At 42.0% G+C, this 15,165-nt stretch overlaps 1 protein-coding gene across 8 annotated transcripts in view; it reads right to left on the reverse strand.

Annotated features, from left to right (window-relative positions):
- Positions 1-14,871, reverse strand: part of CPEB2 (cytoplasmic polyadenylation element binding protein 2) — a 64,188-nt gene extending 49,317 nt beyond the window's left edge. Inside the window, exons 1-4 of one of the 8 annotated variants that reach the window (XM_057546500.1) lie at positions 12,893-14,871; positions 9,602-9,892; positions 8,760-8,849; positions 280-370 (exon numbers count right to left, since the gene is read on the reverse strand). In XM_057546500.1, coding sequence (XP_057402483.1) covers positions 280-370; positions 8,760-8,849; positions 9,602-9,892; positions 12,893-14,578 — 2,158 coding nt within the window. In that variant the 5' untranslated portion in view covers positions 14,579-14,871. The remainder of the gene's footprint in view (positions 1-279; positions 371-8,759; positions 8,850-9,601; positions 9,893-12,892) is intronic. The other 7 variants (XM_057546501.1, XM_057546503.1, XM_057546504.1 and 4 more) reach the window with 7 other exon arrangements.
- Positions 14,872-15,165: the final 294 nt, after the last annotated feature.

Here is a 15,165-nt window from a genome sequence, read left to right on the forward strand (position 1 = left end):
CTTTAGATCCATTCTTCATCCTTTGGTGAACAGACGAGCATCTTTAAACAGTGGCTTTTTCTTAAACGACAAGTCAAGAGACGTAAGGTTTACATTTCTCTCTGTATAAATTGACATAAAGGTAAATAAGGAAAAAGTATGACCTTTCATAAAAACAAGGGTTCTTATTAACAAACAGAATTTTATAGATGAGATAGGTGTTACTTAGTGCTCATTTTCATGTGAAAAATGATAAGCAGACAAGATGGTGGATAATATAAGAAAATAAAAATCACTTACCCTTAAGAGGATCATGCTCTGCTCTCATAATATCAATAAGGGAATTTTCCAGAGAGTGCATATTCAAACTGTCATACATTCTACTTCGATCCTAGAAGAGAAGAAAAAAAAAAAATAATATATGCAATTTTTTCAGAAAGTGATGATTAAATACTATCTAAATCTTCTTACATAAAATAGGACATCTGACTAATATAATATTACTAGTCAGTTTGCATCCCAAGACAATACCAATACCTAAGGATCTCATGAGCTACAATATCTCTTGTACTGGAGAACAATATATTTCATACATTTATCTCCAAAATCACATATCAAAAGCAATCTTATTTCATTGGCAGTATTAATGCAATATAGTAAAATAATTTCTGTTGTTATCATTCTCAACTTATAAACATTTCTGAAATGTTATATGCACAGAAAGCATTTTTAGTTGTTATTTAACTTTTAAACTTTTCACATATATCTAGGAATTCAGACACTGGCACTTGAAAAATAAATATTTGAGGTGAAAGGGCTTAATTCCATAGTGCACCATACTTTAAACATCTATCAAACATCATATGTTATTTGATTTAATAGTCAGAATTTCATAATGAATGCATAAACATCTTAAATAGTAAAAATCAAAAACATTAAATACCAATATTGGAACCAAGACTAACATCTAGAATACTTATATTTAAATCTTGCTCTCTGAAATCCTCACATATTGGCCTCTGCATTTCTAAATCTTCCCTCCCCTCTACCCACCCCTGCAAAAAAGGAAGGTGGGGAGAAAAGGGTGAAAGAATTCTCATTGCAGCAAGTTTCCTATATCATCAAGTCTCAGAACGAAGTCTTGTGTGTAGTTGCAAGTTTTCTTTGCTGAATGTTATATCCCTCAACTTGCTTACTAGAAGGAATCTGATTCTTTAATGCTCATGAATATATACTGTATTCTGCTCAATATACACTCAATATACTTGAACAAATACATACATAGGGAACCATTACAGCAAGCCCTGGCCTGTGCTCCTCAAATCACCAAGTAGTCTACTCCCAAAATATGTCAGTGCCAGCCCCCACTCATTTAGGTATGTGCGTGTATGTGTGCTTGTGCAGTGTATGTAAATGAAGGAGAGGCAGGGCAGGCCATTTTTAACTCTCAAAAAATGATTAACATAGAAAAAGGAAAGGGAAGAACCGGAAAAGTGGAAAAAACGTTTCCACAGAAATGAGAATGAGGCACTTCTTAACCTGGGTCTCTGAGCTTCAAGAAGGACCACGAAATCTGTGAGAGTATATATAATGTTCTGTGCATGCATGTACCCATATTTTTTTTCTGAAAAGGTTTATGGCTTTCATTAGTTTTCCAAAGGAGTCCACAATCCGAAGATGATCCAGAACCGGTCTTTTAGAAAGCTGAGGAAAAACATAAGAAGCTTTCCTGAGAATATGTTAATTTTTTATTCTACTTTGATGTTTAAATCAGGGTTGGGAGCTTTTAAAAGCTAGGGGGACAGAATCACTACTGTAGACTAAACAAGTTGCTGTCAAAGAATTTGAAAGTGTGAAAAAAGTAACAGTGAATGGAAAGACTGCTAGACTTGGAGGATCTTACTGGAGTTTTATCACTAATTACCTACATTAGTACCCCTTACTTATTTTTACTTAAAGACTCCTGAGATATAACACACCCATCAGTAATAGGTGTTCACTAGAACAATGATCTTGATTGGTGAGGGAGGCACAGAGAATCACTGAGCTATAACAGTGGTTCCCAAACTTGAGTATGCTTCAGAAACATCTGGAAGGCTTGTTAAACAAACAGGTTGCTGGGACTCATCAACAGTCTGATTCAATAAGTTTGGAGTAGCCCCTGAGCATTTGTATTTCCAGTAAGTACCCAGGTGATGCTGAGACTACTGGTCCAAAGACCATACTTTAAGAAGCACTGAGCTTCTTAACCTGAAGCTACTAAACCTTTTTAGGCTCTGTGCCATCTTCTAGAAAATAAAATAATCATGTCGAACTAGCCGATGCCTAAAGTCAACTTGAAGAATAATAGAAATAATAGAAAAGCAAAAGACTCAAAGTGGTATATAATAAATAAAACCGGAATAGAGAAGAGCAAAAATGAGCAAATATGTCCACCTTTGTGTTTCTACTGTACTTGTTCATAGCTAATTTGTTGGTTTTCCTGCCTCTGCCACTACACTTCTAAGCTAATTAGGGGTAGGGACCTTCTAATTATGGAATATAGCTAGCTCTCAAATGTTTGTTGAATGAATAGTACTTTATCTTTACCATAAAAACTTTGCAAAAATGTTTAAGTTTAGCTCAGTGAGGGCAAAGACTGCACTTTTAAATGGTAATTATAACGGACTATAAAGCCTTCTCAGAATCCTCCATGGAATAGGTACTCAAATGTTAAGTAACTGAACTGAGACAAGTATCAGATATTAATGTGACCTTGCTATCAACTTGAATTTCCAACCACACAATGAAAGATTAAGTACTACTATATTCAAAGCTCCAAAATGTACTTAAAATAGAATTTAGGGGCTTCCCTGGTGGTGCCGTGGTTAAGAATCCACCTGCCAATGCAGGGGACACGGGTTTGAGCCCAGGTCTGGGAAGATCCCACATGCCGTGGAGCAACTGAGCCCGTGCGCCACAACTACTGAGCCTGCGCTCTAGAGCCCGCGAGCTACAACTACTGAGCCTGTGCACCACAATTACTGAAGCCCATGCGCCTAGAGCCGGTGCTCCGCAACAAGAGAAGCCACCGCAATGAGAAGCCCGCGCACCGCAACAAAGAGTGTCCCCTGCTCGCTGCAACTAGAGAAAGCCTGCATGCAGCAACGAAGACCCAACGCAGCCAAAAAAATAAAATAAATAAATAATATTTAAAAAAAATAGAATTTAAAAAGTAAACTGTCATGACAAAAATTGTTCATGTAATGGAGCAAAAAAAATCTCAAAAGGTATGCTGTATCATATAGGTTCTAAGATGGAGTATATTCTAGATACTTTATATTCTATTTAACTTAAATTCTTACAAAGAAAATGTGTTATGGTTCAGAGCTATCTTCTCAGGCTGATATTTTCTGAACAGAATCAGACCATGCCCTGTCTTTAGTCAACCTATGAACTCAATTAATGGTGACTATTAATACCACCCAAATGATATTTCCCACACAACTTCTATTTATTTATTTTTTTGGCCAGCCACTACTTCCATTCCAAAGAGTATGCTCTTGCTTTACAGCACAGCAAAATTAATGTAGAATCCTACACAACTGTCAATGCCATGGACAATATTTAAGGTATGAGGAGAAAATATTAAAGCAAGCTATTCAATAAATATCAGTGACCACTATATGTCAACTCTGATAACTCTTATTCAAAAAAAAGCTGCATGTATTTATAGCTTTAGCTTTAATGCATACATCCAACTGAAATAGTGAGATGCCCACTTATAAGGTCCCTTATTTTCCTTTGCATATCAAGTCTTTCATCATGAAACAAACTCCTACTTCAGCAAAGAAAACAGCAAAGCTATTTTAAAACTGTTAACTAAGTTATACTTTATTAAGTATCAGCTGCATCCCACATGATTTTTAAATCACTAAACACAAAATAGCCTTGAGCAGGCAAAGAGCTCATGACATCTCAAAAGTCACTTTCTGGATAATGAAACCTAGAGGTTCATGTTAAAAACATACAGATAATTCCATTAAGTAAAATGTGGGGATTAAAATACGACTTCTGAAAAAAACAAAAACAAATCTGATAAGACAAACACTCATGCATTCTTCTGAAATAGGGATATTAGAAAAAAATTGTGTTCACATAAACTACTATTGGTTCAAAAACTAAATGGAAATCCTGAAACCATTTTAAAGTAACCATAAATGCACCAACACTGATTACCATTAAAAAAATATGGAAAATCATGGCAATGTAACTTACATTTATTACTACATGGCTATTTGAAAACAGCCAAGATATTTCACAAAAGTAAGAATCTCTATCAGGAAAAGTTTACCCAAATCTATGTTAAGTATGAAAGCTATGTGGCAAAGAATCAACTAAATGTGCTTTCAGAAACTGAGATTACAGTATCCCACAACAAAAACGAACAGGCAAAAATTAGAACACAATGGTGGAAAAACTGTAATTTCTTATATTCTAATATTTTATTATTTTCTTCAACCCAGACATTTGCAAAGACTTATGGAAGCAACAATGAAGTCCTAGAAAGACTGAAAAACATAGAAAGAACAAAGTCATCCTAATTTTAAAAAGGATGACCTGAGAAAGACTATAAATGCTGAAAAATAACTAATGTGTTCAACAATGATATTAAAATACAACAAAAGGAATTTGAACTTAATTAAAAGGGAACTTTTTTATGGGATGCTGTATTTTTGCTTTGACATATCCAAAATCCTGTTTTACTTCAAAAGAAGTGATTAAGTAGAAGCTTTTCCTTTTGACAATGATGTATCCTTCCTAAGAAATAGGAGGTGGATTATAGAAAAAACCTGCATCATCATATTTAAAGTTATACCAATGCTTGGTCATATATTCTTCTGCCTAGGTAGAAAGATCAACTTTTGTTGTGTTTTTGTATTTAGTCATCCAATTTTTCCTTTAAAATAAAAAAGCAAATTTGTACTAATATTGTTCTCAATTTTAACACTGATTATACGTTTCTGATTACATTCTGCTATTGCACTATATTGAATTAGCAGATGATGTGTTGCTCTGCCTCACTGTACAATGTGGCTCTCAATCTCATACTCTCTAGTTGTTCCACACAGATATTTCTTACTCATCCAGCTGGACTTTGATCTTCTCAAAGGCAAAGAACACTATTTCCCCCACATATCCTAAGGGTAATTAAAGTACTACCACATATACAATGAATATACATTTCTCGACCTTCCTTCGTTATTCTGATCCCCAACAACGTACTATAACAGTGATTTTCAAAAAAAAATTAAAAAAAACATTTTAAAGCCCCAAATGGCCAAAGCTAATCTAGTATCCACAATGGTTAAATAAAATGTAAAGGTAAGTAGAAAATATCTGGGGTACTAACGTTTCAAGTACAATTAAAGAACTGAACACAGGATAGGAAACATAAAAAGGATCCATTACTTACGCAGGTGTAAGAGATCCCATTCTGTCTCATTTTCAGTAGGTGTGACAGTTTGATAACAACTAATGTCCCTATAACTAATCTAGTTTAAGAATCACAGCTTAAGGAATGTTTTATTAAATGAAAAATTGGACTTGGTCTTGTTTTTTTTGTATAAGGTGAATAAAGTCTCCAAATAGTGTATTTTTCTGAGAGGTCCCCCATATTATCATTTATCATGTTATCATAATAGCATGGATATTAAAGATTAGCAGAAAATATCTTCAATTAATTCAAGATAGTTTATGTGACATGATCAGGAACTGCAAGCAGAACTTCTGTAAGACCAAAAGTCTAGAGCTAAATATATAGATAATCCCCCAGCTAGAGAGCAGGCCAACACTCATAGGCTTCACAGGCTATATTACAATTTTGAAGGCATCATGTTGCTTTGTTTACAGAAAACTGATATGCCATATGTAAACTTCTAAGTAATAACCTCAACTACTAGTATATTTACTCTTGATTTAAAATATTCAAGTATTAATGAATAAATATGCTGTAGCCTTATTATCTACCTGAAAAATTCAATTTTAAGGTAATTTAGAATTTATACTTTTGAGTATCACTTCTTGCAAGGGTAACTAGCTAATAGCATTTTAAAGAAAAGTAATTCTTAGCTAGCCTTAAAGAAATTAATAAGACTATCTAACATTCATTTTAAAGTCAGAAGTGTGTACAACAATTTACATTTGTTTTTAAAAAGTTTTAAATTTAAAGCTTTTCCATAAAAAATATAGGCCATTTTAAATAAGGAAATGCCAATCTGAAAAATTTTACATACAACTGAAATAAAAGCTACAAAACTACAAAATCTTTCCCATTTACTAAGTTCAATTACATGTCCAGCTCTTGGTATATTTAAGGCCAGGTACAAGAATTAAGACTTCAGTTCTAGAATTTAGTACATTTTAGGCTTAAATCAATTCGAGACCAAAAGAAATAAAAAAGTTAAATGTTTTTAAACAATGTATTTGTTAACTAAAATTTATTGGTATTAAAATGTTATATATGACGAAAAAATATCAGGAATGAAAATAATCTACCCAGATATTTAAGCATCTAAGTATTTTCTATAATTTTAACTTTGTCAGATAGTGAGGAACTACCCAACTGTTTAAGATACCAAATGCAGTTTGTAGCTTTTGCTGTATTTCTAAGAACCTCAACTTCAAATACCTCAACCTTTTATGGAAAGATGGAAACACAGAACAAATTTTGTATAATAAGTACCCTTAGGGTACTCAAAGGAGACAACAACATTCCTTTTAAGACCAGGTGGGAGGTCATACAGGATACCTCCACTGCTTGGGACCAATGCCCACTGCTTCCTCCCCAATAAACCAAGACCCTTGTATTCTAAAAATAAAGGAGTGGGGAGCAGGAAGCAGGGAGCAAAAGAAATGGCCACAATAGATGAAAGAAATCATAAGAGCTGGCTAAAAAGGCCTTACATGATCTAGTTCAAGGTCTTCCTTTTATAGATAAGGAAACTATGACCCCAAGAGGTGAAAGCCCATAGACTGTGTCATCCAGGTTTCAGACCTCCTTTCCTTCTAGTTCAGTTCACTTTCCACTATCTTTTTCTTCACCATTCTCTTCAACTTCATCATCACATCTCTGGATCAAGAGTCCACAGGGAATGCCAATATCTTAGCGGTTTACCAAAAAAAATTAACCTTTAGCATCAAAATCCTTTTTCCTAAAATGAATTTACCTAAAATCCTAGGTTATAAAATAGGTAAGAGCAGAGAGGCTTAGCAGAGAGGCTTTGAAGTCTAAGTGGGAGGGCTGACCCTCACCCTGTGGCCCTCATCCTGTGGCAGCCCCAGGGGCACCTCTGCAGAGCCCAGTTTGAAAATTTCCCTTTCATTTTCACCTCTATCTACTCTAGCATTATTCTACCAACTGAAGCCATCTTAATAACCTAATTTCTCAACATCTGCCCCCCACCCCCATGGATCCTCATGGCAGCTAATCTTCTTTCTCCATAGATATATATCCCTCACACATATCCTCTTGCTTCTTCCTGCACAACCTTTTCAAATAATTATGCCCTTTCCTGTCTAAAAACATGTCCCTTGCCACCTTCAAAATTATTATCATAATTTTCCTCTTCTAACATACCATCTCCTAGGCATTTATGTATTTAATTTGAACACCATAAAAGTGCTGCCATAAAAATATCACTAATATGGCCTAACTGAGGCAGAGTAGAGAAGAGAATAGAAATATATGGATAACTTTACAGCATTAACAAGACAATAAATTACAAATTACATGAGACAATTACTTATTTCTAAGTGGAGACCCTGGCAGGACTACTTTGGTAAGTAGGTAGGACTTGTTTACAACTAGTGCTAATGGTTGATTATTGAAGTTACTGCCAACCTGCCAGGTTAGAATGCTATTTACAAATGTAATATTAATCTATTTATACAGTCCTTACTTGTAAAATGATTTCATGTTGATAAAGTAACTAAGGATAACAGAGCTCCATTCAGTGGACGCCCACAATGTCAAGTCTATGCTCATTCAAACTTGGGCTCTGTAGGAAAGAATCCTCTTATGTAAGGACTGAGTGTTCTATTTGTCCTGTAATAATTCTCATCAGCTGGTACCCAGTATGCATTCAAATTTCATCTGCAGAAGAGAGATAGCATTTTGTAACCACAAAGGACTTGAAGGTAATTTGATTAAGACTGACTCTCAGCTTTTCGACTCAGAGCTTTTCCATAGGAAACTGATTATTTGGAAGACAGTCTATAATAGCAGTAACAAAATTTAGAATAGAGAAATACTATAAAGTTTTTTATAAAGGTAAAAACCTGAACTAAGGGCTTTCTTAGAAATACATCTCAAGACAAATACAGCAGATTTCATGAAAAAAGTTTGCCAAAAAATTTTATAAATCATTTATGAAATGTAAGATTAGATGTTAAGTAAACATATGATTTTATACCTAATAGCAAATGATTCTGAAAAGAGATAAAATGTGCTCAGTTTGACTGATGTTTAAAGTCAGGTGCTCTTGGGTATATGATTCCTTTCTCCAAAAACAAATTTATTATGTTTAGGACATACAAAATGATTATGAATTACTTTTAAATTTAAAAATGAAGCATTTTATATTAAATAGTTTAAGTGACCCTTTAAAAATAAATTGCTTTAATGCTCTCTGACATATGCTTAAATAGGTATAATTAGAAAATAAATAATAAATCCTACTCATAATACAAATACTAAACTCCTAGCCAAAATCCTGAAAAATATACACTGTGCAGCCTACCTGGTCTATTCTGGATGTTCCGGCTGCAGTGCACCAACTATCTTGGAGTGAATCTGAGCCCCAAGCTGGCAACTGCAAACTAGATCTCACCTTCAATAGCATAGAAGTTTTCATCAGAAATAAGCAGTTCTCTTCCCCATACCCACCCACAAAAAAAGAAAAAAAAAGAATGAAAAGAAAAAAACAATCAAAGTTTTTTCTATCTTGTATCCTTGTTCGATCCTCTAACAGTTTAAAGGGAAAAATATCTCATTTTAAATAATCATAAGGGGACTTTATTAACCTATAATATCAGCAAAATATTAAAAGCCCTGAAAAAAATGTCTAATCATTATTATTAGGCCACATTTAGAAAAAATATAGTCACTGAACCAGTGAACAAATTTTAATTCGATGTAAAAAGCCCTAATGTTATTTTTTCATGATCGTAGCTGTACTAACTACATTTGAATATACATACAGCTGACCATAATTATATTTATGCACAATTACGAAACATTTTAGTTCAGCTATATTGGAGGAGAAACTCATTTTGGTGGCCTGTTAAAGATTAATGAATTAAGGCATTCTTAAGGGGCTGCCAAGTAAAAGCTTCAAGATGAATTTAAGAAATACAGCAGGGTTTTCTACACTTTATGAAGCTTATTTTCTATTATGTGTTTAGAGATTTTTTTAGTCTCAATTTTTTGTATAGGTATTTTATCCTTTGATAATCAAATTATATGCTTAAAAATTAGAGCTTTCTCTTTTTTAATCCGTTAATTTTACCATACTATTACTACTGCCACCACCCAATTTCCTATTTTGAAAGATTAACATTAGAAATAAGACCATTTACATACCATTCTTACCTGTAAGGGTAAGAGCGTATTACTATTGTTGTCTGTTCTGAACACATTATCTTCAATCCAAGATTTTGGAGTCAGTGATGGAGTAGAGCGAGTAAATTTCGGCGGTGCTATGACATTACCAGAAAACGGTTTCTTCAATGGAGATATCTGATTCATAGTTCCTGGAATTCCCATGTTTCCAGTTCTACGATGATCTCTGCCATGCATTGCTCCCCACGACATACTTCCAGTGCCCCAGCCACTGCTTTGATGGTTGCTCCAAGGAGATTGTTTCAGAAGAGGCTGGGGAAAATACATCTATTTAAATTATAGGCATTTAAAGAGTTTATAATTCAAATTCAAATTTAGGCGTGAGCTAAGAATTTATATGATCTTAAAAAAAACGAAATATATAAAGGCAACAGAATATATCATAACTAGTCTATAAAAAGTAATAGACTTGACATCTTGCTTATGAAAACATATTCATTTAATGCTAGCTGAGTTTTCATACTCTTGTCTACTATAAATTATAATGAATCAAGCAGATATTTCATGACACTCATTAAAATAGAACCATGCAGTTACTTTTTTCTCCCCTTTAGAGAGAACTGTATAAATGACAGATATGAAGAAAAAAATAAATACTTTAAAATTGAAATTAACTTTGAAGATCCTTAAAGATATAACCTACACTATGATCTTAAAGCAACCATGTTCCGCTAAGCACAGAACTAAAAATATGATCTTTATCAATTAAAATATACCAATCATATGAGTGAAATATCTAGACTTTAGGTTTCTAAAACAAACTGTACCACTGCAAAAGTGGATAATACCATTTGGTGTTATTCTACTGCACAGATTAAAAATGCCTTTTGAGATAGGGAAAATATAGCAAATATGTCTTTTTTTTGCACTGCTTATTCAACTTTTAAGATATTTTATTCCAGTTTTAATGTAGTTTCTTTTAAAGTTTTGTAGTTTTTATTTCACTTAATTATCCATGAACTGTTAAATAATTATCTGATAGGTGGATTACCCATAGGTGGATACACTAAGATAAACAACTATATACTTTGATCATTCTAGTAAAGATCTTAGTAATAAAAGTGTCCATTAACTTCATTCATTTCAAAAGTAAAGTAATATTCCAAACTCGAACCAATAGCAAGAAAAGTTAAGTCATCAAAGAACGAAAAATTCACCAAGAGGATACAACTGTAGATTTTGAAAAGTATTAATTGCTAGCAATTTTATTGTCAATAAGCTTATAATTTAATAATTTTGTGCCAACATTTAGCCAAAGGGAGTATGGGTCATGCACTTAACTATAAGTCAATAGGTTACTTTAAGTCAAGCACTCTTAATATTAAACCTGCTTCTGTTTTTTTTTTTGTAAACCTGGTCTATAGTGCCTATTACTTATTAAAAATGTTTTTTTAATGCTAATATAATCATGAATATATACTACCCTTTCCCCCTCTATGTAGTTCAAAAGGATAGCTAAGGGACCACGGACATATTCCATTCTTCAGGACCTTACTTTAGTCACTGATGCAGTGTTCAAAGTTCTCTTCCAGTGACCTAAAATTCCATGTAACAGCTGTGACCTCTTACACTCCATTGCAAAACCCATCTTTTGACAAAAAGCAGATTATAGTTAAATATGGATCTTGGTATACGGTCTTCTAATGATATACCAAGGCCTTAAGAATACAAAAATACCTACAGATAATTTTCTGTGGCAAGTTTCCAGTTAAAAAACGAAGACACTGACACCCAAAAGACAGTTGTTCAAGATTATGTAAGTCATGGAAAAGGGGAATACTATTTCAAAATTACCTATTTTCAACCCTTATAGGCCACATTCTCCTTCCTCAGGAAGAAACCAGTGATTCAACAAAAACTGTTGTTATTCTGGTTAATTTAAATAAACTGTTAACTGTTAACTTTGGTTAGTTTAGATAGTATTCACCTTTTTAAAAGGGTAACACTTAAAAACTTTAACTGGGCAATGGAAAAAGTTATATGAGTACGTAAGTAGTGGTTAAGGTCCAATCTTGCTTCCCTCTCAATCTTTAATCACGAAATTGGCCTTAGACAGAATGATCACTATAACAAATGCTGACTAGATCAAAAAAGAACAACAAAATACTCCTTCAATGTCAATTAACCAACCCAGCGGCCACTCAAACGTTGTTTTGAGAGGATAACAAAACAGACCTTGAATCAGAAAGGACCCGGATGAATAAAAAAACCTGCCTGCTGTGATTTCATAATTATACTACCCACTTAAAATACACACACCCTATCATTCAAGAGAAGGTTAAGGCCACCAAAAAAAAAAAGAAAAAAAAGAAGAAAAGTGAAAGTCTTCTCTTCAAGGTAACACACAAATAGCAGACTCGTTTAGTTTTAAAACCTACTGAATAGTACCCAAACATTAAAAAGCACAGAAACTAAAACCGTCTTGGAGCATCTCAGTCAACCATCTGACAGCTCGGGGGACCGACCCACGTCGGGAGGCAGGTGGGCAGGAGGAGCGCGCCCGGGACGCTCCTCGCCGACCCCGGTCCCGGTAGGTTGTGCGGGCGGCCACTGCCTCGCCCACGACAGCTCTCGCCGGCCAATTAAGAATGAAACAAACTCAAAAGAAAAAAAGCTTTTCCGCCCGTTCCCTCATTGGACGACGGCGAAGGGTCACGGGCTGCCTACACGCACCGTCTCCGGTAATCATTCTCCTCCTTCCCGGGTTCGCTTCCCACGGGCGCTCCCCGCCCCTCCCCGAGGCCGCCGCCCGAGCCCACTGATCCCGCGTCCCCGACCCCAGGTCCTCCGACCCCCGAACCCCGGCCGTCTCGCCGTGTCTCCCGGACTCGAGGAAGCCGGGCGGCCGCTCACTAGGCCAGGGGGCGCCGGCCGGGCCCCGGGGTCGCCCCGTACGAGGGACGAGAGGGAGGTCGCGCCCGGCCGCCCCCCGCCCCGGCCCCGGCGCCATTCCGCCCCTGCCCTAGACCCACCGCCACGCCGGGGCTTTCGAGGGGGCGCCCGGCCGGGGCCACTTCCAGCGGGACTCGACTCTGGAGCCCCACAGCCCACGGTGGCCACAGCCCTCCCGCCCCGCCGGGGTCCGGTGTCCCGAGTCCCGTCGCCCTTTTCCGCCCTCCGGGTCCTACTCAGTCGGGCGAGGAGCTCTCGCCGCTGCCCCTCGGGGCCGCGCCGGGCCGAGCCCAGTCTCCGGCCGCCCCCGCCCGCGGTCTCCCCGGCCCCGCGGCGCAGCCGGGCCGTCGCCCGCCGTACCTGGTGGTGGTTGTAGGAGTTCCTCTGCTGCAGGAAGGCGGCCGCGGCCGCCTGATGCTGCTGCTGGAGCTGCGGGCTGACGGGTGACCTCCGGCTCTGAGGCTGCTGCGGCGCCGCGGGCGGCGGGGGCTGCTGCTGCTGAGGTAAATTCATGGCGGGCGGCGGTGGCGGGGGCACGGCGGCCGCCGAGAAGGGGCCTCCGAAGCCGCCGCCGCCGCCGCCCCCGCCGCCGCCGCCCGCCGGCACGCTGAGCCCAGCGCAGCCGTGCGGGGACACGGGCGAAAAGCTCGGGAAGAAGGCCGGGTTCATGGACGACGGCAGCCCGGGGTAGAAGCCGTTCTCCGAATCGGGGCTGGGCGGCGGCATGGCGCTGAGCGAGCCGCCGCCGCCGCCGCCACCCGGGGTGGCGGCCGACGAGCCCGGCTGCGGCTGCGGGGGCTGCTGGGGCGGAGGCGGCGGCTGCTGCTGGGGCGGCGGCGGCTGGGGCTGGGGCTGGGGCGGCGGCGACGCGGTCTGCACCGACCAGGGGGTGCCGAAGCCGGGCAGCGGCGGCGGCGGCGACGCGGAGCCACCTCCCCCTCCGCCGCCGGGGGGCCCCCCGCCCCCGCTGCCGCCGCCGCCGCCACCGCCCGGGTGCGGAAGGTCCGGGCTCTGCAGGCTGCTGAAGGCGCCCGCGCCGAGAGCCCCGCCAGGCAGGAGGTTACTGGGACTGTTGAGCAGAGGATGGTTGGGGGACTCCATGGAGCCCGGCGCGGGGTTCACCGGCGGCGTCGAGGGGGCCAAGCCCGCATTGGGGGGTTCGGCGGCGCTGCCCTCGCCCACGGCTGGGGTCTTGCGAGGGCTGCCCGCGCCTCCGTGGCGGCGCCGCGGGGCTGCAGGCGGCGAAGGCTGGAGCTGCGGGAGCGGGGGCAGGTCGGCCGGGCGCTGCTGCGGGGCGAAGTCCTGCGGCGGGAGGTGCTGCGGGTGCGGGAGGCTGAACTGCTGCTGTTGTTGCTGCTGTTGCTGCTGGCGCTGGGCGAGCTGCGCCGGCTGGAGGAGCTGGCCGGGCGGCGGCGGCGAGCCGAACCGGCCGGGGCAGTGGAGCGGCGGCGGCGGCTTCGAGTCCGGAGGGTGGGGAAGGCGGGGAGGGCTGAACTCTTTCCTCTTCTGGCTGCTCAGCTGCTGCTGCTGCCGCTTACTGAAGTCCTGCGGGGAGGAGGTGCGGCAGCAGCAGCAGGAGGAGGCGGAGGAGGAGGGGTGGTGCAGACTCGGTTTGAAGTCCTGGGAGGGGAGGAGGTGGGTCACACCCGCGTTCGTGCCGCCGCTGGGGTGGTGGTTGGGGAGTTTCTCCGTGGCCTCCGCCCCCGAGAGTGGCCGCGCCGGCTGCTGTGTCAGCCTCAGCAGCAGTTCATCCTGCATGGTCTGCTGATGCGCCGGGAACGGGGAGGAAGAGGAAGCGGTGGCGGCCGAGCTGTCCGCGCCGCCGCAGCCGAAGGGGATAGAGAAGGGGGAGGCGGCCTCCGAGAAGCCGGTGACAGGCAACGGCGGCGGCGAGATCGGGCCGAAAGGCGTGGCGGAGGGCAGCGGGGCGGCGGCCGCCGCGGCTCCAGCGGCGTAGGGACGGTACGCCCCGCCGCTGAACAGGGACCCGGGACTGCTGCTTCGGAGCCGGGCGGTTTGCAGCACCCCAAACCCTAAGTCCCTCATTTATCAGGCCGGCGGCAGCGGGAGGAGACGCACCCCGTTCGCTGCCCCGCCTAAGAAGCCGCCGGATCTGGGGCGGTGCGGCCTTGGTGGAAGGAGGGGGAGTCAGTGAGAGAGGGACACCGTGACTGAGCCAGGGGCACCGACTTCGGCCCCGCCACCCCTCGCGGCAATGACCGCCACCTCCCGAGACCTGCTCGGGCGCAGCCGCTGCCGCCGCCGCCCTGGCCGCTTAAGAACCCCGGAACGTGCGTCAGCGCCACCTCACAATCGCACCGCCCCCCGCGGTGCGTCCCGGCACGCGCGAGCTCGAGGCCGCGGCGCCCCCGCTGCCCCGCCCCCGTCCCGCCCCTTATTAATATGCGGCTCGGCCGGGGCCGCGCGAGCGCTCTCGGGAGGGCGGGAGAGCGCGGGCGCGAGCGGCGCGTTCCTCGGGCTTCCCCTGCGCCCGGGGAAAGGAGAGGCCGGTTGAGGCGGCGGGCGGCCGAAGCGGCCTGTGCGCCCGGTACGAGCGCACGAGGGCGAGCAGGCGCGGGGGGGCGCGGACGGTTACTGGGCAACCGCCCCTCCCGGCGCTAGGTCCTCGCAGA

Source organism: Balaenoptera acutorostrata, chromosome 5 (assembly GCF_949987535.1).
Source record: "Balaenoptera acutorostrata chromosome 5, mBalAcu1.1, whole genome shotgun sequence".
Classification (NCBI taxonomy): domain Eukaryota; kingdom Metazoa; phylum Chordata; class Mammalia; order Artiodactyla; family Balaenopteridae; genus Balaenoptera; species Balaenoptera acutorostrata.